Here is a 24,884-nt window from a genome sequence, read left to right as displayed (position 1 = left end):
TGCTGTGTCAACCCTCACTGGGTGGGGGGATGCATGATATGAATCCCTAACTTGGGGTCTCTCAGCAGAGCCACCAGAGTGTGTAATATGAGAACAAATTGGCCTGCTGGAGGCTGACACAGTTTCCACAGTGCACTTCTTTGGCAGTTGAGGGTGCATTCAGCCCACATTCTTGGAGATTAGCCGTGTCGACAGGTCTCCATGCCCTAAAATCCACAGCCATGCTTTCCTCAGAACAGTCCCTCCTCCCAATGCCACAAATATATCTCAGCTACTTGCTTGCTTGCTCCACACACACCCCTTTTGGCCAGCATGAAATACTTCTTCATCTTTCTATGTTACCTAACGCTGGGGTTCAGACCCTTTTCTCAATTCTCTTCACATATAAAACAATAAAGCTGGCTCTGTAAGAGCTAGACAGTAACAAAGTTGGTTGTTCACCAGTGCTGTAAACTTGCCTAACGGGGATTGGAACCAGCTCTTTGAATGTCCTGCCATTGGCTGACTTGGGTGTCCAGAGGCTGAAATGAGCTTTTTTTTTTTTTTTTTTTTTTTTAATTTTTATTTTTTAACTACTCTGGAATGTTCCAAAGGCTTTCTGTGACTGGTCAGGCGACAAAGTTGCTTTCTATTGAGGTTGCATAAAGTGAACCCACAAAGTATATTTGAGTGTGGACTTTGGGATAAGTCTGGATAATACTTACCCTTACAAGGCCTCACCTCACATGGGACTAATGGTACTCAGTGCTTTACAAGATTGTGTCTGGGATTAACTATAGCCCAGAGTGTCTTTATGAAGGCTACAATGACCCATGGGAATGCTCCCAGGACTTCTGAGCTGTTCTCACTGGAAGGAACCGGGTGGGGGGGGGGGCTGGGAGGAAGCCTGGCTCCTCAAACCTGAGGGAGGTATGGAATCCCCTGTGGGCAAGACCTGATATTGTGTGCTATTCTTCTAAAAAGCCTCTTGGGAGCTGCTTTTCTCCCGTGGGCAGCCAGCTTCCCACCTCACAATCGTTAACATGCGTGTCTTGCCATTTCTGGAAACTCATCTTTCCCCCAGCCTGTCTCTGCTGTCCTTCTCGGCACTTTTTGCATCTGGTGCGATGAAGACCATTCAGGTGGAGATTAACAGAATAGGTGTGCTTGTGACTGGCCATGTGCAGTTCAGGAAAAGGTGAATGGTTTCTTCCTTCCCTGCTCCTTCTTCTCCACCTTTCTTCCTTGTTTCCATGCTCATGCGATGTAACAATAGTCATTCCCTGATGACACATGTTCATCAAACAGTGGACACTTGTAAGTTTCATAGCTCCCCAAGAACTATAATGTCACATATCCGCATGTGTACCTGTCTTCCCAGGAATCAGAAAACAATTTTTATAAGGCGAATAGAATATTTTGGACATTGAAGGCCATACTGTCTCCAAAAGAATATCCAGCTTCCCACTGCAGAGGAAAACAATCCATGGGCATTCCTGCATGCTTCTGCCACAGCACAGGTTGATTCACAAAAACTGGCTAAGGGCTACCTTAGCCCAGGAGCTATGGTTCGCAAAACCTGCTATATTCTACCCTTGTGTCACTGCTGTCACTACTCCATGCCACCTGTCACTCACTTCCAACTCTTACCACCCACTTATAAAGACATATCCATAACTCTATCTCCTCACTCATAAAATGAAAAGACTGGGTAAGCATTCAGGCCTGATTATGTCAAAACCTTATCATTCTGCTCAGAAGGCGTGATCAAGCTTGAAGGATACCGAGCTTGCCAACCTTGCTGGTCTTGGACAGACTGGGTCTTGGAGTATTTTCTTGAGTTGTTGTGGATCTATTTAGCTGTGTCATTCAGGACCCGACTTGGGTCTGGCTCTTAGATCTCTGAAAAGGATATCTCGACAGTGCAGTGGAACTTGGAAAACCAAGACCCCTATAGGGAACATCAGGGAATCGAAAACATGCACTGTTACAGTCAGGCTGTTTGCCTAATGGAAGAAGGCCACGTTTGTACTGCCTTGATGCCCATAATGGGTGATCATGAACTCTCTGAGGCCAGTGTCCTATTTGTAGACTTCAGGGGTGATGAAGTTCTGTGTGGTAAGCATATAACATGGTTCTGGGAGACCAAGGGATCTGAAGTGGGATCTTTATTCCCATTGCATGTTCTTAGATCTTTGAGAGTCTGAGTTGGCTGCTCCCATCTAAAACATAAATGTCCCAGGAACACAGAGAACCCCTAGAGTGGATGGGTTCCTCAGAGCAGCTGCTGTTGCCCCAGGGAGCTCTTTGGTCCTGTTCCTGCAGACTCTCACAGGCAGCTCAAAGCTGGGCCAGAGCACACATGGCCTGGAAGGCTCCAGGACACACTGAAGGACTTTGGATGAGAAGGCTGATTGATTTATTCCATCTGACCTCAGCCAAGAGAACAAAGTGAGGCTGCGTGACCTGCATGCTAATGCCTGCAGGGACTTCCCCACCCCTTCCTGAGATAGATCCAAGAGGTGTCAAGACAACTGTGCATGCAGAGGGCAAACCAGGAGAGACGCCTGATGCCAGTGCAGAGCCAATCCATTTCCTCAAGAGGAGGCCTGCACGGCAAGAGGCTCCTGCCCCAAGTCCTCAGGGGACCTCAGTTTCCCCAGCAGGAACCTACTTTGTGTCCACCTCAGAGCAACACTCTTCTTGTCACACTGGGCTTTCCTACCTTCAAAGACATGTCCTTTTCCTCATTTAAAGTCGCATGTTTCCTCACATAAATTAGTGTAGTTAACATTTCACTTCCCTCCAAAAATAAATCAACAACCATTATTAACTCTCAGAATTGATGATGTTTGGAAATCCAGCATGCACCAGCTCTTTCTTCCAGGCAGCATTAGACAGCTATTTAAAAAGGCTAAGTTAGAACTAATTATATCCATCTGGAAGGAGACTTATAATAAATTATTAAGTGAAGGAAAGCAATTTGTAATGAGAATATGTATTGTATAATCCTATTTATGTAGCAAAAATTTAAAAGTCTAAAATTATCCCTGCCCACGTGTGTAGGTTTTACTGAAGATGGAGTTCATGCAGGATAGAGGCCACCCAACTGGCAAAGCAGATAATTGTGTGAGAGTGAAATTTTAAAGAAAAGGACATTTTCTTTTTTGTATTTATCTTCCTCTTATACTGAACTCACCACAACAAAAAATGTTGAGCCTATAATTTAAAAGCTATGAAGGAAGAGGGCTGCCTTTGTTTAAGTAATGAGTAAGGGTACATTTTATTTACTGGAAAATTGAGATGACCTGTCCTGGCTGCTCAGCACTGTGTGTATATGGAAAATGCCTACAGGCTCCCATGTCTGACCTCAAGCTCACCTCCTTTCACGTCCCAGAGGTGACATGTCTTCCTGGGCTGGGGGGAGGAGGGTTTCTGCCTGCTATGAGGCTTCAGGATACACCTGAGTGTACCGGTTTTAGTGTCTGCTTCGGTAAAACCATAGCCAAATGGTTCTAAATCCATGTCAGAGTCCATCCTTCCAGAGAGTGTGCCACAGTGATCTGATGCCAGGGGCAAGTGGAGTAGGGAGGAGGCTCTCAACTCCAAATAGGCAGGCTGCAATTGCATGTAGCTCTGGAGGCAGTTTGGCATTTTGAAGGCATGAGGGATAAGAGTGAAACCTTTCACCTAGGAATTCTGGTGGTCAGATATACTAGGTATAATATTCATACCAGTTGGTAAAAGAGTTCAATGTCATTGACTTCCTCCCTTGTTTTATCCCTTCTTCCCTCTCTCCATATTCTCTCTGTCTCTGTCTCTCTCTCTCTTCCTTCTCCCTCCCTATCTCTCTCTATCTCTGGTACCGGAGCTACAGCTGGCTTTCTCTCTATCTCTGGGTCTGCCTCTGTCTCTGTTTGGACTCATTCTATGTGACACCCAGCAGAAAAGCAGGATGGAAATACTGTTTAATGTCAGTCCTACTGATCATTAATTTTATCCACACAGCAGGTCAAATATTGCTACAGACTAGTCTTACTTAAACTCAATTTGGTTATTAAAGAGAATAATCCCCAGATCCCAGTGGTTTAAAGCCACAGCATTCTATGTATTGCTCTGTCATACTCTAATTCACACTGGCAGGGTAACAGGCTCCATGCAGACTCATTAGAGATCCAGGCTTCTTCCATAAGGGCCAGACTCTTTCTCTCAGAGTATCTTCCATTGGTTAGCTGATGGGAAATGTGGCCTGTTCTAAGCTTGATGAGGGTAGGTAACACAGAAAGAAGTCACACGAACCATATTTAGCAGTGAGAAGAAACATGTTCTGTGGAAGAAGAGGGAATGTGGCTTTTGGAGAAGGGTTGCAGCCTCTATTGAACACTGTAGTTGCATTATATCACTAGAAGATGGCAGCTTTTGAGTCTCTGTGCTTCACATGCCATTTTCCTTCCACCTGTAATGTTCCCCGCCATTCCCAGTGGGCTCATTGTTTAAATGTTGAATGAATGCATGATGGTTATTGTGTTCAAGGGTGAAATGTCCTTATAGGCTCACGTGTTTGGAACCAGTGAGGCTGCTCTGAAGGCTACAGAGCTATTAGAAGATGGAGTATCTAAAGGAAGTGAGTTGCAGGGTAGGCTGGGGTCTCTTAGCTCAGGCCTACTTCTCACCTGCTCTTGGCTTCATGACTATGAATGCATTGTGATCTATGGCCTCAGATTCCTGCTACCATACTCTCTCAGCCAAGACGAGCTGCCTCCTCTTGAAGTGTAAGCTGAAGCAATATCTTCCTCCCCTAAGTTGCTTACTGTCAGGATTTGAGCCCAATGATGAGAAAAGCAACTAATACTATGGTTTTACTATTAATATCACTTTTTTTTTTTTTAAAAAAAAATAGAAGACAAAACAGAAAACAAGACACAGAGAGGTTTAGTCTTTCCCTCCAGCCTGCTTATGGCTAACATACAGATTATGAGAACATAGATATACAGAGAACTTTGTGATGTTTGTTCTATTTTGAGACAGGAACTCACTCATTCCAGGCTGGCTTCAAATTCAGAGTTATTCCTGCCTTGTGCTTCCCTCCCACCTACCCCCCTATCCTTTTGACAGTAAGTTACAGATTTAATAATCAGGAGATGAACATCCAGGTTCCTTTCTGGGCTGTTCAGTGTAGAATTGAGGCCACCACAGTTTCTCTGGAGAAAAGGTAGGGGTTTGTGTTCAGCCCCATATTTTGTCTTGCTCTTAGGATAAGGTGAAATTCAGATTTAAGAGGCCTGAAGAGTCAGTCATTACTTGAAACTCCCTTTAGTAGGTCTCACATTACCTGATGCCAGAGAGGATTAGGGAACATGAATTCAAGTAAGGTTGACAGTGGCTATGAAACACCTGTCCAGTCCTTCATGAAACTTGTGAGGACTCTAATGTTTGCTACAGTATTTGTGAGTGCTCTTCAGCACCCATTTTTCTCAGGACCAAGTGAGGTGCTGTGTGGTCTAGGAAGAACACAGCATGCTTGGCCTCCTGATGAATTGGAGAGATACTGTCTTTCAGTCCCTATCAATTGCTTCGGTGTTTATACGCCTTGAATCTGCTGCCAGTGGGGCTTTTTTGTTGTTGGTGGTGGTGGTAGTGTGTGTGTGTGTGTGTGTGTGTGTGTGTGTGTGTGTGTGTGTGTGTGTGAGAGAGAGAGAGAGAGAGAGAGAGAGAGAGAGAGAGAGAGAGAATGTGAATAACATAGGGCTTCTTTGCTGCAGTCCACTTCCCCAGGGAAGGAAGTAACTCTCTGGAGTAAGCACTGGGAATTTCAGTGGCTGAAGAGGGTGAACAGGAAGCAATGTTTGGGGCATGTTCTCTGTGTACTGTCAGGGTTAGAGAAAACACAGACTCCCAGCCTAGAGTCTCGCCAACTATGGCCTTCCAGCACTTCTTCTGTATGCAAGATGTCTGTGAAGGTAAAGACAGGATTCAGATAAGTATGATTAAAGGTAATTAGTGAGCTCATGTGGCTCACTAGTAAACACAGGCAGATGCTGGTGGACATAGCACTAATGAAAGAAACAAAAAGATCAAGACACATGGCAGCTTAGAAAAGCCTGGCCAAGGCCTCACACTGACTCATTGTCTTACTTAGATCTTTTGATTGGCTACTTTTGTCCCCAAAAATATAAATTGGAATCAAATTCATGTTTGTGTTTGATTGCTTACTCATGTTACACATAAAAATGAAGGCTGTATGTAGTTTTTCTTGATAGATTTTTTTATTGGCTTTTGTACTTTTATTATGATGATAGTTGGGTTTCTGTGACAGATTATATGTTTCATATATTTTTAACTATTGCTCAGTGTGTACACATTGCTATGCAATAGTGAATCATGCCTTGTGTTTTTCCTCTTGAAATTTACTCCCCTTAGCCCTACCAAACACATCGTTGAACATTTCCTGGGGAAAACGATTTTCTTGAGAAAGCTTTACATTCACTAACTACACAGCTTGCCCTTGAGGAGTCCTTGTTATCTCAGCTTATCTGCCTGATGCTTAACTTCATTACAATGTCTCTAGCCAGGCCTGGTAGCAAACAAATATTATCTTAGCACTTGGGAGGCTGAGGCAGGAGCGTTAAGAGCTCAGTGCCACATGTAGTGACAGTTTGTTTCAAAATAAGAACAAAGCCAGACCTGGAAAGATGGTTCAGCAGTTAAAGGCACTTACTGTTCTTTCACATGACCCAGCTCAGCACCCACATCAGGCAGCTTACAACTGCTTGTAACTCCATCTCCGGGGGATCTGAGGCCCTCTTCTGACCTTTGTGGTACCTGCATGAACCTGGTATACACAAGCGTGCACAGATGCACATAAATATATATATAAATAAAAATAAACTGATTGAAGCTAAATAAAAATTCAGGTCAAAAATATAAAGCCTCAAACAACAACCAATCAAAACTATAAACTTTAGAGTGAGACCACAGGATTTCAGGTCTTGTTTCTAATGGTTACTGTTGGCACGGGCTGGAATAAATTATCTGACCTCCTTGGTCTCCATTCTCAGCATCTAAACCCAGCTATAGATGTGTGAGGAGGATTAAGTGAAACTTTTAAAATGCTGTTGAAATCTTAGAAAAACATGTTTCATGGAGCGATATAAATCGTCTAGTGTTGCTCTATTGTGCCTCTATGATGGGTACCACGTAGGCACGTGGGCTCCATCTACTTGAGGAATATTCGTGGAGCTAAGGCAAGTCCAGGTCGCAGGACCGTTTGCCCGTGAGTGGAGTTTACTGTCTTTGGGGATTATAATGCCAGCATATAGGAATGTCTGCCAAGAATGCAATGCAGTCTCTGCCTGTTCGTGTTCTAGACACCTCTTCTGGTCACCAGAGTAGCTCTTCTAAGGCAAGCTGTTGGTGGTGACATTCCTGTACAACCTTCTAGTGGGACGTTTGTAACAAAATGAAAATTCTGCCTCTGCCTGGGTTCATACAGTACAGCTTCCCATTCTGATGCACTTGCAGCGACCCGTGTCCTTTCATCTAATTCAGGAATCCCGTATTGGGCAACCTATTGTGTGCCCAAGGTTTTCCTACAGACGCCCACCCCAGCCATTCTCGGTCCTGCTCAGTCACAGTCCTTAGGAGGCCCTTTTACCCAATCCCTGCATAATTAGAAAGAGCATGTAGTCATCTCCCTGGGGCTGTTTAGCTTTCATCACGCAGCATGACTATCAGAGTCTGGAGGTTGATAGGAGTGGAAACATTTGTGTTCAACAAGCAGGCTCCTTCATGTGTTGTCAACATTTCATTTGTGATTCTAATGAGGCCAAGGAGAAAATCAACTGAGTGTGAGCTCCCCCAACAGAGCTAACATACACTTATGTTTATCAGTTTCTATCCCTGGCCTCCAGGTGCTTCTACCATGAAGGCATTTGAGATACAACTTGAGAGGAAGAGAGAGAGGGAGAGGGGAGAAGGAGAGAGGGAGAGAGGAAGGATGAGAGAGAGAGAGAAGAGCTAAATAGGCAAGATCTGCTGAGCCAACCTGAGAAAGCAATGTAGGTGATGACTTAGCAACTGAGATTTTTCTATTTAGTGATGCTTTAAGTTTCTTGGAAAAGTATAAACATCCTTATATAAAAGGGAAAGGAATTCTTATCCTGGTCTTCTGTTGTATATGATTTCTTTGTTAGATTTCTTTCTTAGGTTCTTTGATAGGCTTTGTGTTTGGAAACATAGTCTTCAAAATGTACAACAGCAAAATCACTGGAGCAAAGTCCAGATGGACCCCTCCATCACACTGATGCATGAGAAGTAGAGTCTATAGCCACATCATCCTGGATGTATCCGACCTCATCTGATCTCAAAAGCTAAGCACAGCTAGACCTGGCTAGTACTTGGATGGAAGAAGTACTGGGGAATAATCCTGAGAAAAAAAAGAAGAGATACACGACACTCACTCTCAGGGTGGATGTAATCAGGGGATGTGATATGGGAGGCTCAGTGGGCATTCCTATATATTCTAATCAGATGAATCCATTCATCTGATTAGATCAGAGAAAAATCTCAGTACCCCGCCCCAAGAGGTTTCAGGGGGTTGGAAGGGGAACACTGTGTTCAAGAAAGGCTGGGGCACATGGACGCTGAAAAGGCAACAGCATTGCTTGTGATCCTAGGCCTCATCTTCTGCCGGATTATTTACTTAGAACAGTTCTCTCTCTCTCTCTCTCTCTCTCTCTCTCTCTCTCTCTCTCTCGTGCATACACTGCATGAATGCTGCTGTCTGGCGTTTGTGTCAGCATAGGAGCCCTGCAGGGCACTTGGGCTAGGCTGACACTTCACTATTGACAACCTTGAGTGGCTCTGTAGCTAGCAAGGAGCATCTTGCTGTCCTCTGGATAAACTGTGGGAAGGTGATGTCTGCGGGCATGGCAGGACATCGGTACACATGTTTCTCATCTCAAGCTTTCCATACGGCTTGTAACAGAGGCTCTTCCCTGCTTAGTGCAGATGTCCCAGAGTCCAGTGTGGCAGAACAGGCTCTTCTAGGCCCTTCAGCTTCTCTGCTGGAACAGAACTTGCCCTCCTGTGAGCACTGCAGATGTTAGCATAGACACAAAACCCAGCAGAGTAGGTGGCACGCAAGTATTAATGTCAACAACCACTGATTTGCAGGCTCCTCCTGGCCTCCCTCAGTACCCTCAGGGTTTTAGACATGATCCAGGCATAGGCAGGCAACATCACTCAGCCCCTGGTACCCTGCTAAGTCCCACACTATCATTGAATTCCATCTTTACATTTGCAATGCAGACTGACCTTAATGTCTCTAAAGTCTATTAAAGACTTTTTATTAAATGCCAAGTGCGACATTGCTAAAGCCTAGTATTAGTTGACCAAAGTTACCTGGCCCCACCCTGACCTCTGAGGCCTGATGTCAACTTTATGTACTTATTCTTGTGAACATAGTAACATTATTATTTTTTTGTAGCAATGGAAATAAGCCAATTATTTCCTTTAAAAATGGCCTTCAAGTGAGACACAGTTTGCCGGCATGTTGCCAACAAAATGAAGCTGGAGTTTGTTCATTTGCACAGAAAACCAAAGGATTGCCTCTGAAACGTAGTCCCAGAAAAGCCTTGGTACAACCCCACCAGTCTGTGCTTTTATTGGACAGGTGGACCATACCTGTTATTGCTGTGGGAAGCTATGGCTGTCAGGACTGCTGTGAGTCTCCTGGGTACCATGAATGTCACCCAGAACACCAGCTCCATCAGCCTGAGGAATGAAGTGGCCACAGCATAAAGTGATCTGAAAGGGTCAACAATGTCAGAAAATGAACTGGCATGATGAAGAAACTAGGAAGTCAGCCTCTACCTATGATAATGGGGCGACATCCACAGCTGCTATGTGTCTACAAACTCACTGTGCTCTGGATGATTCAGTAAGACCCTGACTTCCAAGTCTAAGAAAACAAAGAGTGGCCTTTGACATGGGGTACTGTATGTGGTGGTCATCTTGGCATCTTCAGTGATGCCTGGAAGTGATTATTATCTATTTCATCTTCCAGAAAAAAGGTCAAGGTTTCATAGGCCAGCTCTCTTGACAAAGCTTGCAGATTATTTCTTGTTACAGCCAAGTCTTACGTACAAATCTACCTGACTTCTTGTTACTACTGTGCTATGTTCTCTTGTTTTATCCCCCTGCCCCTTGTAGTTATGCAAAAGAAAAAGAAAAAGAAAGGCACTAAACAAAATTTAGAGCCACAGGAAGCAGACTTGGTGGAGACATTCAGGTTTTACAGGAAGCAGACCACCATTGCTAGCTTCTAGTGGCTGTTGCTTGTGGTGCCACAGCCATGGAGATGAGAGAAGAATTGTTGTCTGTTACCTATAGCATTGGGGGACAGCATTCAGGGCTAGAGGTGAGGAAAGGGTACACTGGTTCAGAGCATTAGATCCGATGTGGTCCATTCCTGTGTGGTAGTATTAGTCATATCTTGAACACGGTGGTTATGGCAGCTTCCCTGTTCAAAGCCGCTCTGCAGGCTCTTGTGACCTCTTTCTGGTACTGGGCAGAAATGAGAGAACTGCCTTTGATCTTCAGACAGTAGCAAGAAAGGCAAGGCATTTACAGCCTTTTTGCTCCTCATCCCAACTGATTGTTTGGACAACCCTAAAAAGGGCTCTTGTCCACCTTGAACATGCAGACTCCTCCAGAGAGCATAACTAGAAAGGAGAAGTAGAGACCATGTCCCTCACACAGAGGAATTTGAAGTCTTCCTGCACAGGCACAGATACCAGGACTGAGATCTGAGCAGATGAGTATCTCAAAGAAAGGGATGGAAGACAGAAAGGCTGGAGTTCTCCCTAAAGCAATCCACTGGTTTTCAGCAGACATCTGTGGACAGGAGGGAGCCACAGTCACCATGGAGATGTCTAGTCTTCATTTACTCTGCACCCAGAAAAAGACATTTGCCTAGAAATGGATGAACGAACATAAACATGTGCATTGTAACAAGCAAGTTGTAGCCTTGGGGACCATAGCTGTCTTCTCCTTACTCTTCAGAAAGGAAGACTTAACTGAGTCTAGCTAGAACAAGGAATGTCTCTTATAGTGATATTTGGCTTCCCTGTAGGACAGTATACATTGATGTGTTAAAATGCAGCTCAGCTTACTCAAATCACTGTCTTGGTGCCCAATGCTATAAAATTATACTATTCCTCACTGATATTTTTTTTTTAAGCACTACAACATTTTATGATGAAGACATCTCACAACCCTTAGACCATGTGTTTTATGTACTGTCAGGGTGAACTTTGACATATATCAGTGCATAAGCCTTTCCTCCAATCTTTATATAGCATTTTACAAAACTTGGCTTTACATTGCTTCCTTGCTTACTGCTATTGGAAATAAATATCACCAGCTGTGTAAGTATGAATACCTACAAAGATCCCAAACAAACAAACATGGTTTTATGAGGCTTGGGAGTTGCTCAGTGGGCAAGAGCTTTGCTACACAATCGTGAGGACCCGACTTCAGAGCCCTAGCTCTCACATACAAGCCTGTAGCACCAGCAGTGCTGACGATGATGCGTGTATGTGCAAAGAACAACAGTCTATCTGGAAAGCACTTGCCGGCCAACAGTCTATCTGGAAAGCACTGAGTGAGAGATTCTCTTTCAAGGGAATAAGGTTGAGAGTGAGAGATACACAAAAGCATGTGTGTATGTATACACACACACATATATATATAAGCCACAAAAATGACCAAAAAAAAAAAACAAAAAACAAAAAACAAAAAAAAACCTGTTTTATGAAAAGCCCTTGTTGCCTTCATGTCACATTCACATTTCTTCTAGTATATTATAGTATTAAAGATATTTGTTGAGGGGGGCTTTTTTCATTCTGAAACACACAAAAAAGGGGGGCACTCATTTATACACAATGAGTTCACCTCTCTAACAGGAGCTAAGGGGATCTTGTGTGTTTGCATCTTGAAAAAAAATGCATACAGCTATAAATGCCGGTCCATTTAACAGGACTAACTTTGTCATTTAATAAGGGAGATTATTCCATAGATTTAAAACCAGTTAACACATGTAAAACTTGATAAGACAAGGCAATCCTCGGATGTTTCCTGTTCTCCAGTGATTAAAGCAAATCGGAGGCTGGACTAGCAGAGCTTTTCCATGGTACAGAGTAATGCCGCGAATGTTTCTTCTGGTAATGCAATTAGGAAATATTGGCCCCAGTTAATGTAACTTAAACAAAACATGTTGTCCTCCTCAAACTTGTTCAAGTTGTTAAACAGGCAAAGCCTTGTCCAAAAAAGTTAAAAAACAGGGGCATATAGTGTTTCCATGGAAACTCTGTTAAAATACTGATTTGTGGATATGATCATAATCAGGCCCATAATCTAATATGACTGAATTAAATGAAAAAGAATCTCAGTTATGAAGTCAGACCCCTGTGTAAGAGCATTCTTACACACGCAGAAACATATGGGTCCTGGTAGACACTCTCTGCAGACTCCTTGGTGCAGATTAGAGCACCACGGCTCCAGAACCGGCTGCCTGGCTATGGTTTCTTCTCCCACTTCCCATTCATTATTCCTCATTTTTATAGAGCTGGGATTATGTGGAAGAACAGTAAATAAAGTCTTGATGACATTTGGGTTTTTCAATATCTAACATTGCTCCCCACACAATACCCCATATTGTTCTCATTGTCTTTTGTGACATGAGTAGATAACCCATAATATTTAATGGCTTGTGGGACAGTACAAGGTCAAGTTTTATGGAGGTAATAACTTCTTCCTGCTAATGGAATCTTGGTAGAACACTATGGGGTATCAGATGTTTGCCTTTGACCTCTAGAGGAATGGATGCTAGGCGAAGGGCTTGGTTTCAGGCAGAGGCTTCAAGGTCATACATTTGACCTTTCCATGCCCTAGAGGTCTACAGCTCAGTTTGCACCTGTCAAGGTATCTTGGGTGCAGTGAGAAGACAAACCTGAGTATAACGAAGCAACAAAGACAGCAAATAAAGGAACAAGGGGAACAGCGTAAGCTTATGTTGTTGATCCAAAAGTCGCCCCACCCAGCTATAATCACAGGTGGCACTCATGGGATTCCTTTATCAAAAATACATCTTTTGTCAAGTACAAACTTCACATAGAGTGACTGCTCTCCAGAGTAAGACAATTGTTTGTGCCTTAGTCCTGGCTTTCCAGAACATGTATTAAAAGACTTCGTAGTGGCTAAGAGGCACCTTCTGGACAGGTAAAGTCAGAGAAAGCTCATGGATGCAGATCATGACACAGAGGTATCAACCAGTGTTCCCATAGACTCTCTCATTTGCCCTCCACTGAGCTGTATCTCTCAGTGTGCACAGCTGCAGATTTGCGCACAAGGACACAAAGAGCAAAGAAGAGAGCAGGCTTGCATCCAGGTGCCAAGAGCTTGAATCTGCTGGTTCTTTTCACCTCTCAATGCTTCTCTTTCTAACTGACTTCCTCTCATTGCCAAGTACATGAACATGGTTTTTAAACGTTAACTGAAACTAAAGTAGCTTACAGAGAAAACAAATAGGCCCTGACCTTCCACTTCCATCTCCTGGTTTACTTCCTAAACAACTGCTTCGAGCTTCTCAGCAGTTCGGCTTCCCGTTGGCCAGTGGACATTGCTGCTCTTTGCTTATTCTGAATGCTGATTGTTTCCTTTGATTCATAGTGGATTAAAGTGTCTTCCACACTAGCTCTCCTTGCAGTCTCACTAGTACATGGACACAGCTTGCTTCTTACTTTTCATTTATCTGACAGTGTGTCATATAGAACAGTCTCATGCATATTCCCTTTGTGAAATAATGACTAGTGTGTGTGTTTCTTTTTATATTTTCCCCTGCTGTGAAAAATCCCCTTGTTCCTTTATTTGCTTGGTTCTTCTTTCTCCAGTCAGTAACTCCTTCACCCTGTGTTTTGTCAGCTCCCTTAAAAGCCTATGTGTACTTTTTGTTGTTGATGAAAGAGAGACTCTCCGTATAATTCTAGATGGCCTAGAACTCTCTATGTAGACTAGGCTATCCCTAAACCTGAGGCAATACCCTTGCCTCTGTTTCCTGAACTCTGGAATTATAGCTTTGTGTCCTTACTCCCAGTTCTATTGATGCTTTCTGCCCCTTCAGTATTTCTACCTGTCTCATCATGCGCGAGGATTACACCCTCTGTCATTCCCATGGCTTTCTAGGCCTGCTGGGCTTCTGGCCTCCTGAGACCCCATCACTAATTTCCTGTATCAGGTCTCCTTTGTCTTAAATGCAAGCCTTCCTTATTCTCAGCTTTGTTACTCACTTCACTCATGAATGTTCTCAGAGTTTTTTGAGATTGGGAAAGCTGTTTTCTTCAGTCCTGGCAGCTTTGGAAAAGCCTTGGTCCTACTGTGTTATTTGATAATCAGCTGTCTATTCTGAGCTGGAAATGTCGCCTAGAAATCTGCAGACATTTTTTTCACTTTCTTTTGATCCTTTGTTATGACCAGGTTTGCATAACTTCTACCTTAAAAGTGTGCCTGTAAACCCACTCTCACTAGAGTTTAGAAATTCCCCGTAATTTATAATACAGAGTTTTTTGCAAGCTTCAATCTCAAATATTTTTCAGCTTTTTTTTTTATTGTTGTCTTTGTTTTTCTTTATGGGAGATTTTTTCCCCCAAATATATCTTTCTACTTTTAAATGTGTTTTGTTTCTTTTATTTTAAATTTTTAAGTTTTTTTTGTTTTTTTTTTTTTTTTTTAATAGTAGCCTGTTCTTGTTTCTGGACATGATACCTCTCTAAGCATATTGACTATAGAGGGTTTGTTTTGTTTTTGTGTCTTGCACTATTAATTCTAGCTCATTTCCTTTTATGTTAGCATTTTCTTCCTGATGACGAGGGGTCTTAACATACATGTGCTGCCTCCTTCTATTTAATGAAGCACTAAAATGCTGAGTGAAAGATCACTCGTAGATGGGCTTTACTGTTGGGTGCTCTGGGAGCACAGGATACCTCATCTTAGCCTGTAATTCTAGGGCTTACTTGGGGGTTATAAACCTGGAATAGATCCCTCCCTGACGGGGAAGGAGACTAGCAATTCTCATCTTCCAGGACGCCAAAATCTGCTTTTCAGTCCATCCCTTTAAACTCCTGCTTTTTCTGGACAGGAACACTTTTCAGGATCATCTACACTGGTATTTGTGGTACATAAAATAGGACTGCTAAGATGCCCCCTTTGCTAATCTTTATCAGTCTGGAATTCTCAGTGTATCAGTTTCTTGGAACATCATTTGGTAAGTCCTGACTTCTTAGAACTCTCGTGCTGTTTGGAAAAAAACAAAAAAAAAACAAAAAACTGAAAAGCATATGTAACAAAGCAAAGGAAGTTTGTCTACATTGTTGCCACAGGATTGGGATGGCACACCTTCATGGGAATGGCAGGGAGTACGAGGTTCACACACGTTACAAAGGCGCCCTGCTTTGCTCTCCTCCCCACAAAAGAGCATCTCTTCCTTCCATAAACACTGTGACACACAGGAAGACATAAAAGTGGGAAATGCAGTGTTGGGAGTAGTGGTTGTTTACTGCTTAGTCCTAGGTTGAAAACACTCCTGGGGCAGAGAAGCAATGCTAGGGATCTTCAACTCTAGTGCCAGGACTCTGGAGACACAAACGGATAAGCAGCATGAAAAACGATCTGCCTGTGACCAGAGTCCATTCCAGATGACTGGTTACCTGTACAGCCTTAGGCAGGGAGCCCTGCATTGTGGCTGGATGCTGTGAGCTGTAACAGTTTAAGGGGGATTGAAGTGGCCTGTTACTGGAGCAGCTGGTGAGAGACAGTGGGGTGAGCCAATGAGATGTAGTTCTTAGAGACCTTCATGGATCTGGAACATGTCGCTGGGTTTGGGAAAGGATATTACTGACTCTGGCAGACTGAAGGGTCCTCATTATTCTTTTCTGGAACCCCTGAAGGAAAGTGATTTTGCATCCTGAGAAAATGCTATAATACCAAAGATAACCATTTCTGGGCTTTTACTGTGTGCCAGACACTCTGCTTGATCTAACTTTATCATCTTAGCTTTAAAATTGAGCCGAGAGATATTAAATAACTTGCCCAAATTCCTTCCGTGGCCGGTAAGTGGAAATGCTGGACTCTGATCCCGAGCCCAGAATAGTTCTGTGCCGCCTCTCAGCTTTTTCAGTTGACTATGAAAGAGAAAGGGTGGACTCATCTTTCAAGTGCTAATGCAGCCCTAAGAGAAAGCAAGCGCCAGGCAGAGAGAAAGAAGTTCAAGGATGTGGCTGGGATCCTGTAGTTGGCAAGAACATTTAATATAGTGCATATAGGATAGCAGCTCAGACCCTCCACATTTTGAGTATGAGGGGTCCCACGATGGCCTGGCACTGGAATCTGCTGAATTACAGTGTGGAGATAGCTGAGACTTGGCAGCATATGAAGGACTCTTTGGTGTGGTGTTACCCCATGAAAGCAGGAAGTCCAGCCTCTATCACTTAGGCCCTGAGCCTTGAAACAGAAGCTCTGTTCTGTGTTCCAAGCACGCTAAATTTGAGCAGGGAATGAAGAACTTTTGCAATCAGTGAATGAAGAAGGGAGGTGGGTTTTGAGGAATCTGTACAGGTAGTTTTCAAGAATGTAGCTGAGAGCTCCTTTAAACCTTCAGATCATACATTTGCCAACACATCTGCCTGCATTGCTCCCAGAGCAACATGGTCCCACTGTCTTTGATGCTCCCTAAAGTTAGCACTAACCTCTCATTGGCAAGCTCTAAATTGGGAGCCAGACATGGGAAATGAGAGCCTGACCTCTGGTCTTCATGCAAGGCAGACCACCTATGGAGAAGGTGGGAAGATCCAGTTGAATACCACCCACTAAGTATTCTGGACCTTTCTATGACCCCAAGTTACAAAAGCATGTATCCTTGCTCTTCTACTACCTAGCACACATGCCCTTGGATTTCTTGTCCAGGGAAAGAAATAGGAACCATTGTATCTGGAAAAGCTTAGATGTATGGTCAATCCAGGGTGACTAATGGAAGTCAGCAAGACAAGTGATCCCTTAGTATGCAACCTCTCTACCTTTTGAAAAAGTGAAAGATTTCTGATCACTGTCACTGCAAAGATTAGCAATCAGCCCTTTTGGGGAATATACATATTTGACTCTTAATATATATATTAAGAGTATAATATAATATATATATATACTATAATATAATATATATTATACATATATATGTATAATATATAATATACATATTTTACTCTTTATATATATATTAAACACATATACACACACATATATATATATATATGTGTGTGTGTGTGTGTGTGTGTGTGTGTGTGTGTGTGTTTTGCCTGCCTGTTTTTCTGTGTACACTCCAGAAGTGGGATTTAGATGTCTTGGAATTGGAGTAGTGATGGTTGGTGAGCCACCATGTTGGTGCTGGGTATCAAACCCCAGACTTCTGTAATATAAGTTTTGGTTTCTTTGTATGTTATGTAAATATGCTTTTGTTTTAATCCCAGGTTTGGGATTTCAGTCAGGCTATAGTTTGTCCTCACCTGTTAATTGTCACGTGTGGGGCATGATCTTTGCCTTCCATGTGCCACAGGGAGAAGGATTTGGTCTAGGACTCTGAGAGTATAAACATGAGAGTGAGAAAGAGATAAGGTGGCGTTCTGTGCGGCATGTAGTGTGTAGAGTTTGGAGAGACCACAGACAAGAGGCAGTGTGGCAGTTTGGAGCAGACAGATGGAGAGAAATGCTTTGGGGTACAGCAGTGTGGAGGAGACTGCTAGCTGTCTCTGTGGTTGATAGAGATTGGTATAGAACCCTAAAAGAACCCCTTGACACTAACTACCAGGGAGAAGTAAAGGGGTTTGGACTCCATCTCACCACTAACCCTTTTTCTCTCCTACTTAAGGCTGGGGAGGTTGGTGGAAGAGAGGTAGAGGCCTAAACACCCCAAATAAACTAAAGTTTTAAAAAAGGCCGCTACAGGTGGTTTTCCACTACAGACCTTTGAAAGAGCAACAAGTGCTCTTAACTGATGAGCCATCTCTCTGATGTTTGTCATCTTCACTGAGTTACTTAGAGCAAAGAAGGAGCCCATGTGTACCATGGCGGTGGATGCAAAGGCCTCATGTCTCTGGAAAGGTTGTACCAAGTGAATCACCGCATACTCATCCAACTTGATCCATTGATGGCACCTCAGCCTCCTGGTACTCTGCATTGGAAAGGTCCTGAAGCTGCCTAAGAAGGTGTTCCAGTATTCATGGGTGACACTTACCTTGAAGGAAGAAAGAGAACATGCATGTCATAAACCTGCTTCACATACCACACCTGTCATCAGCTGTCACATTTGCTCTTCTTCTGTGAGGAGACATTACCAAGCTAGACCACAGTTGACTATGTCAGATTGCTATCCACTGTAGACAACAGAAACCAAATTCAAATTAGCTTAAGCCAAGTATCAGTAAGTGAAAAGGAACTAGTTATTTGATCATCTGGAGTAGGTAGATCCTATTTCATGTAACTAAAAATCAAAACAAACAAAGCTTTATCTGCCTTCAGGTATCTTTGGATCTAGGACACAGCAGAACTCACCAAGGCTCTCAGTTTCTTGTTTTACTTTCCTTGATGTCAGCCATGTTCTCAGCATACCTACTTTACCCAGTGGCCCCCTTGGACCAGCTCAGTGAAGTCAATGAAAAGAAGAGCTCTATTTCATTCCCCAAAGTTTCAGCTGAGAGTCCTAGAGCGGATGTTCCTTAGCATAGCTCACGTCAGTGCCTTTCATGGTAGAAGAAGGAAGGATGAATCCCTGTAGCTCAGCGATAAAGAGTTAAATCTACAACTGACCTCATGAATGGAAACTGTAGGCATATCATTTCCTAAAGGAAACAATGGGGTATTAGTAAGAGAGAAGGGGATCTCTACTGCTCAACTAAAGGAAGGTATGTTCCCAGATAGCTACATGCTCTATGCTCTTCCAGTCCGACTAGAGCTGGAGCCATCTCTGAAGACTCTAGGGTCAGCTTCTGACCTTTGCACACCTCCAGCTGCTGGCGTCTGAGATAGCAAGGCTGGGATCAGTAGTACACTCCAGCTTTCAGCCTTGACCCATGCGACAGGTACACAGGCTGCCCTAGAGTTAACATCCGGGGTTACCATCCTCAAGATGTAAATTGGTTGTCTCTAGACCTGATTATCCTGCACACTCACAAACAGCTATCCTACAAACCTCCCAGTGTTGCTTAGCCAAGCCCTCAGAAAATTCCAGAACTGGTTTTGAAGGACCACACTCCAAAGAAGTGAATACGATCCCTGCGGCAGATGGCTCTTCCCCTTTGAAAGCTTCCTGCGGGGAAGATTCCATTTACTTGGTTGAGACAGCCCCCACCAAGCTCCTCTGGCGTGTGTACTCTGGTAGAAGTTAATTATTTTTATGAGGCATTATTCATGTCTAGTCTACCCGAGGGCCACCCCAAATTGTGTTTCTCCAGCTATTAAAGGCTTTATCCGGCACGCAGAGCCTCTAGCAGCCTCCTGTAGGGGAAAAGAGCAGAATTCCTCTTGAAGTCTACCACCTTCAAGGGCAATTTGCTGCCCATTTCAGGACTATGCTGAGAGGTTGGCACCTGAAAAAAGGGTAAAATCTTTTTCTGTCAATTGAAGCCGGAAAACGGGAGTCAGGAGTGAAAGTGGGGAGTCGGGAGTGTTTCTCCACAGCCGCTGGAGTCACTTTCTTGTCTTGTCGTGAGCTGGCAGACTTCAACATGCTGAAGCAATGTTTGTCAGATTTCTCAAATTCTGAATGTGGCCCTGGCCCAAATGAATGTAGATGTTGTTTTAGCACTGAGAGAGATTTATTTTAATGTACAGATGTAGCCACTACAAAGGCCCCTTTTAATCTCCTGGAGGCTCTGTTCCCTGCTTGCTCCTTTGCTCTTAGTTGCCTTCCTTAATTCAGGGAACTGGCAGATGCCACAAAACGGCAAAGCACCACCTCCCACACCCACACCCACACCCACATCCCGTCCCACCTCTTCTCCCAAGGCAATGATAACCCAAGTGCTGACAATAATAACTGAGATGCTTCGTGAAAGAAAGTTTTGAAAGGCTCTGTATCCTCCCCCAGCCTGCCAGCAGTTCAGACCGAGCTTTCTGATAGTGCCCACAGCAGGGCTGAACTCTTCAGCTCTCTACTCGGATGTAGCCCCCAAGGAAAGAGGTCACTTACTTTTCTGGGTTTCCCTATTCGCAAAAGGATCTTCTCCATCCCTGCTCATCTCTGAGAGGAGACAGTCATCGGCTGAGCTTTGTCTCAGATACCAATGTCTTATATCTTGATCAGAATCATGAGAAATGAAAGAACAGCACATGCTAGCATGTGAGCTTTTCTGAAGCCAGGTTTATGCTTCATGCCAAGACAAGCAAAGGTGAGCTACAGACAGGAAGGGCCAAGAGCAGAAAAGGAAAGATGCGCCCTGGGCACAGTGGTAGAGGGGACGCTGAAAGGAGGAAATTTCCAACCCTATCCAACTCAAAATCCTTGCCCTTTTTAAATAATATGGACTATCTTAGCTATTTAAAGATGTAAATATAAAATATAGCCTATTATCTAATACACCACCAAAAAATAACCTACAAATGCCCCAACTGTAATATTTCTGTAAGAAATACAAAGAGAGTAACTTAAAATGGATGCCTTAATATTTTAACACATTACGTATGACAGCAGGAGAAGGTGCAACAGAGTTAGCCAGAAGCCATGCCTCTGCTTTGAAGCAGACACCATCTAACACAATGACTGCTCTGTGTACATCATACCCTGGAGAGGAAACCTGTAGATAAAGAAAAATGGACCTGTTTCTTGCTCACGCACAGGACTATAGCTAAATGTCTAGAGATACTTTTTTTGTTTGTTTGTTTCTAGATGTGAATCAGAGTTGGGTTCAAGGCTCAGATTTGGATCCAGTTTCCAAGCACATTTGCCCCAGGCAGTGTGCTCAAAGCTATGAGACACATGGAATCATTTATTATTAGGAGGGCCTGACCCATGGATACTGGGCCATCTAGACACTGAAAATCCGAAGATCACCATAGAGTTCCAAAACAGCTTCCTAGAGGGTGAACAAAAGAGTAGGAGAAAATGAGTTGCGGAATTCAGAGACAGGTTCATGGCTCAGTTTGTAGTTCCACCAAGTCCGATTAAGTTTCTCAGTGATCTTGTCCCTCTGCGCTCTTCCCCCTTTTGTCAGTCAGTCTGTCTGTCTGTCTGTCTGTCTGTCTCTCTCTCTCTCTCTCTCTCTCTCTCTCTCTCTCTGTGTGTGTCTCCATCCATATGGGTATGTGCATGTGTATAGGGTATATGAAGATTAGAGGTTAGAGGATGTGACACCAAAAGTCTTCCATTACTCTCTTTGGGTTTTGTTATGAGACAGACTCTTTTGCTGATCCTGCAGCTCTCTGATTGGCTGGACTTGCTGGCCTATCAGCTCTAGATTCTCCTGTTTCCATCCTCCAGCAGTAGGGTTACAGACATGACTATTGTAACCAGCTGGGGACCCAGACTCAGGTCTTCCTGTGTTACCAATTAAGCCATCTCCAGCTCCCCCACCTTTTTCTTTTTTAATTAGGAAATGCTTTTCTCCTTGCTGATTGCTGAGCACCTAACTGTGATGATCCGGTCAGTCCTGACTTGTCCATGGTGGGCACTTAGTGAGCATTAGCACTTTCTTATCTCTTGCATCCATGTGTCCAGGGCCACTTCTCCCTAAGAAACCCACTCTATTGGATGCCAAGGTACTGTCACTATACTCTAAGTAAACCTTTGATGCAGGTTTTCTGAGAGCTTGAGTGTCCTTAGAATATCACCGAGTTTCTGGAGCATCCTCTGTAGACTTCTTCCTTCAGAAGAAGTCTTGGGGGCTTTGAAAGGCACCATAATAATCTCAGTAGTTAATATGAAGACAGACTAGTTCACTCGTGTTAGGAAAAAGAACAAATCTTTAGAGAAAAATATATGTGAGACCAGCTTATATCCTGACCCATCTCCTAGTAAACATATGGAGCAGAAGTCTTTTCTCCAGGCCTCAGCTCATTAAATATTCTCTGTAAGTGATTTGAGGTAATTCCCTATGACTTATTCATTTTGTACTGTTGCTTTCTGCATCTATTTTGTAGTCAGAAAGATCTGTGCTCAAATTCTGCTGTCTTTGGCATCCCTTTTTGTTTCCAGATGGGAAGCATCAATCATCCTTCCTCAAGCAAAACCCTTCAGACCCTCCCTGTCCTCAGTTGAAAACTAAAGGTGATAAGATTACTGTCTCTCCATGAATACTCTAGGGACTCTTAAGTCTCACACACTCTTAGTACTGTCTAATAATGTCTAATTAGCTACCTAACATGAGGAAACAAATTCAGATCGCAACTAAGAAAGTGAAAAGTGGGAGGTGAATGTGATCAAGGTGCATGATCTGCTGATCTTCTGTGTACATGAAATTCTCGAAGTATTGGTAAAAAAAAAATTATTTTATTGAAAAGAAGAAAGCACTGAATTTGTAGGGTATAGTGACATTGTAAGATATTTCTACTTTTCCCCTCCCAGGGAACACTCAGGATCAAAAAACATTGAATACAGCTGAGACTGTCACACAGTGGTCAAGAGGTCCATGGATACATACAACGTGCCAGTCGTTACAGTGGGGGCTTGAAGAAAACTGCATTCTCTCACAGTCACCCCTTATAATAGTTAGATACTCACATTCATTTCTCCTTTGAAGATTTTTGTCCCCAGCAAAAGGTCTAGTTTCCATGGAAACAGCAGCAGAAGTGGACGTGGTTTGAGCTGTTGGGTCTTTTTCTTCCTTAGCTTGTCTGTGGACACTTGGGCCAGCTGCAGGGATGTACCCTTACTTCCTCTGCAGAGCGTTGGTATCACAGTTCGTTAGGGACCAGAAGCTCAGAGCCACAGCTCTTGAGTTTCTTTCAGGATCAACTCTGAATAGACATGGGAAAGGGCATAGGAGTTGTCTGAGTCCTTCTCCAAGGTCACCCACTTTAGTTAAGAACTCTACTGCGTCATGAACAAGTAATGACCATGAATTGCAGTACACACCTTTCAAGAGTATGCGCACCACAGTGCTACCTGACCTCTGTTTAGCTTCTGTCTGTAGCTTCTGCTGCTCTGGTGGGTGTGCACTCTCAGTGAAGTCAGTGTCTCTCCTCCCTTTTCTCTATGGCTTACCCAAAGCCAAAGCAGGAGAAAGCTTTTTAATTATCTAATCATGCAGGCATTTCCAGAGTCACCCGTCTAGTCTTCTGTCATCAGTCCATGCACAAACCAGTGCTATGGCCTTCCCATTCCAGAGAATCACCTTGGAACCACTTGACTATTCTGGGGCCTCCCCATGACAAGCCTGATGGGCAGAGACCCTTTTCCTGCTGGGTTGTCTGTTTGGGCATGCAGATACTGTCTCCTGTCCAGCAATAGCAAGGAGAGTGTAGAGGAAGCCCAGGGGTCTTGTTGCCTTTCAGCACTGATAAATGTATATGAATTCTGGAGTATTTGCCTGTATACTGGAAGCACCATCTCAGGGTAGGAACTGGGCACGATATGGAACACATATGCCCCTTAGGTCTGCCAGCACTTTAGCTACCCTTGGATTGTCTTTCTTTCCAGTCCAGGTTATAAATCTTGCCTAGCAATCTCACCAGGGGATAGAGATTAGGTGAGGAATATGGGAGGGGCCCAAGTAGTGCCTCCATTTTCTCTGTGTCCTGAGGTTCCTCAGCTTTGAAGACTCAAAACCCCAGCTTTTGTTCCTTTAGCCTCTGAGTTCCTCTGTGTCCTCCCTTCCCGGAGGCCAGAGGCCTGGAATGCTTTAGTTGAGGGAATGGAGAAGAGCCAGGGGGTGCCAGGAAACTCTGGGAGAAAGAATGCTGGTAACAACTGTGCTTCCAACTCTTATCCCCAAAGAAAGCATAAAAGGAAGCTGATTAACTGCCTCATGGCTGGACTGCCCTATATTTGCTTATTCCTTCGTTTGTTCTGTTTTTATTTAATGTATCCTTGGTTCCAGATGCAATAGGGGATCCTTGTGGAATGGAGGAAGGATGGAGTTGAGGGACATAGTGATCAGATATACTACTCATTCCTAAGGGCTCTGACTGTTGAACAGGGTCCTTAGGTGTATTCCTTACTTACAAAGGTTCAGACTTGTCTGCCAATCAACAGTGAAGGCCTGTCCTCACCTTACAGCCTACCTCAGGAGACCTTCCTAACATAGACTGTTGAAGGAACCCTGAGGAAAGTCCCACAAGCTGCCAAGCACATGTTTTCTAGCACGCTCTCAATGACAAAAGATGGCTTTCCCAGTCTCTGCATCTGCCTGATTAAACCATGGGACAAAACTAATATCTACCACTTCAGGGCTGATTCCCAAACATCCCAAGGTCCCGCGATTCCAGGAAGTCTGAGAAAGCATGCTTGATTACTCCCAAGCACTGCCTGCCCCTCTTGTTAATGTATCTGGGTTCCCTCCTCCCCCCTGACTTTGTCGCCTTGTGTGCAGCTGTTCTGGGAAGGTCTGTTGCATCTGGACACATCTGCCACCCAGGTGTTTGACTTTGGAGGATATGGATGGCCAGAGGGAAGCAGGCCTGGTTCATACATACGTGGTGTTCCTTTGGCTGAATCTGGAGTAGTCATCCTTTCCATGGTAAATGCAATGGAGATTTTGAATAAAGATAGAAAGTGATGGTCTTGTTGACCTACCACCAAGAAGGCAGTTCTGCTGATGACAGGCTTTCCCCAGAATGGTCACCAGCTTTGTTTGCACTTCCTTATT

At 43.8% G+C, this 24,884-nt stretch overlaps 2 protein-coding genes across 4 annotated transcripts in view; one reads left to right on the top strand and one right to left on the bottom strand.

The window, feature by feature from the left end:
• The window catches only part of Lrtm1 (leucine rich repeats and transmembrane domains 1), a 29,817-nt gene extending 9,506 nt beyond the window's left edge, over nt 1-20,311 (bottom strand). The window contains exons 1-4 of the mRNA XM_055612301.1: nt 20,273-20,311; nt 18,149-18,319; nt 16,126-16,217; nt 9,664-9,786 (exon numbers count right to left, since the gene is read on the bottom strand). Of these exons, the coding sequence (XP_055468276.1) occupies nt 9,664-9,786; nt 16,126-16,217; nt 18,149-18,319; nt 20,273-20,311 (425 nt within the window). The remainder of the gene's footprint in view (nt 1-9,663; nt 9,787-16,125; nt 16,218-18,148; nt 18,320-20,272) is intronic.
• Cacna2d3 (calcium voltage-gated channel auxiliary subunit alpha2delta 3) overlaps nt 1-24,884 on the top strand; it is an 818,761-nt gene that overhangs the window by 702,908 nt on the left and 90,969 nt on the right. The window lies entirely within an intron of this gene.

The sequence above is a fragment of the Psammomys obesus genome, unplaced genomic scaffold (genome assembly GCF_907164565.1).
Source record: "Psammomys obesus unplaced genomic scaffold, mPsaObe1.curated_primary_1811, whole genome shotgun sequence".
NCBI lineage: Eukaryota > Metazoa > Chordata > Mammalia > Rodentia > Muridae > Psammomys > Psammomys obesus.
The sequence above is the reverse complement of the archived record's forward strand: the minus strand, read 5'-3'. Positions and strand labels throughout refer to the sequence as shown.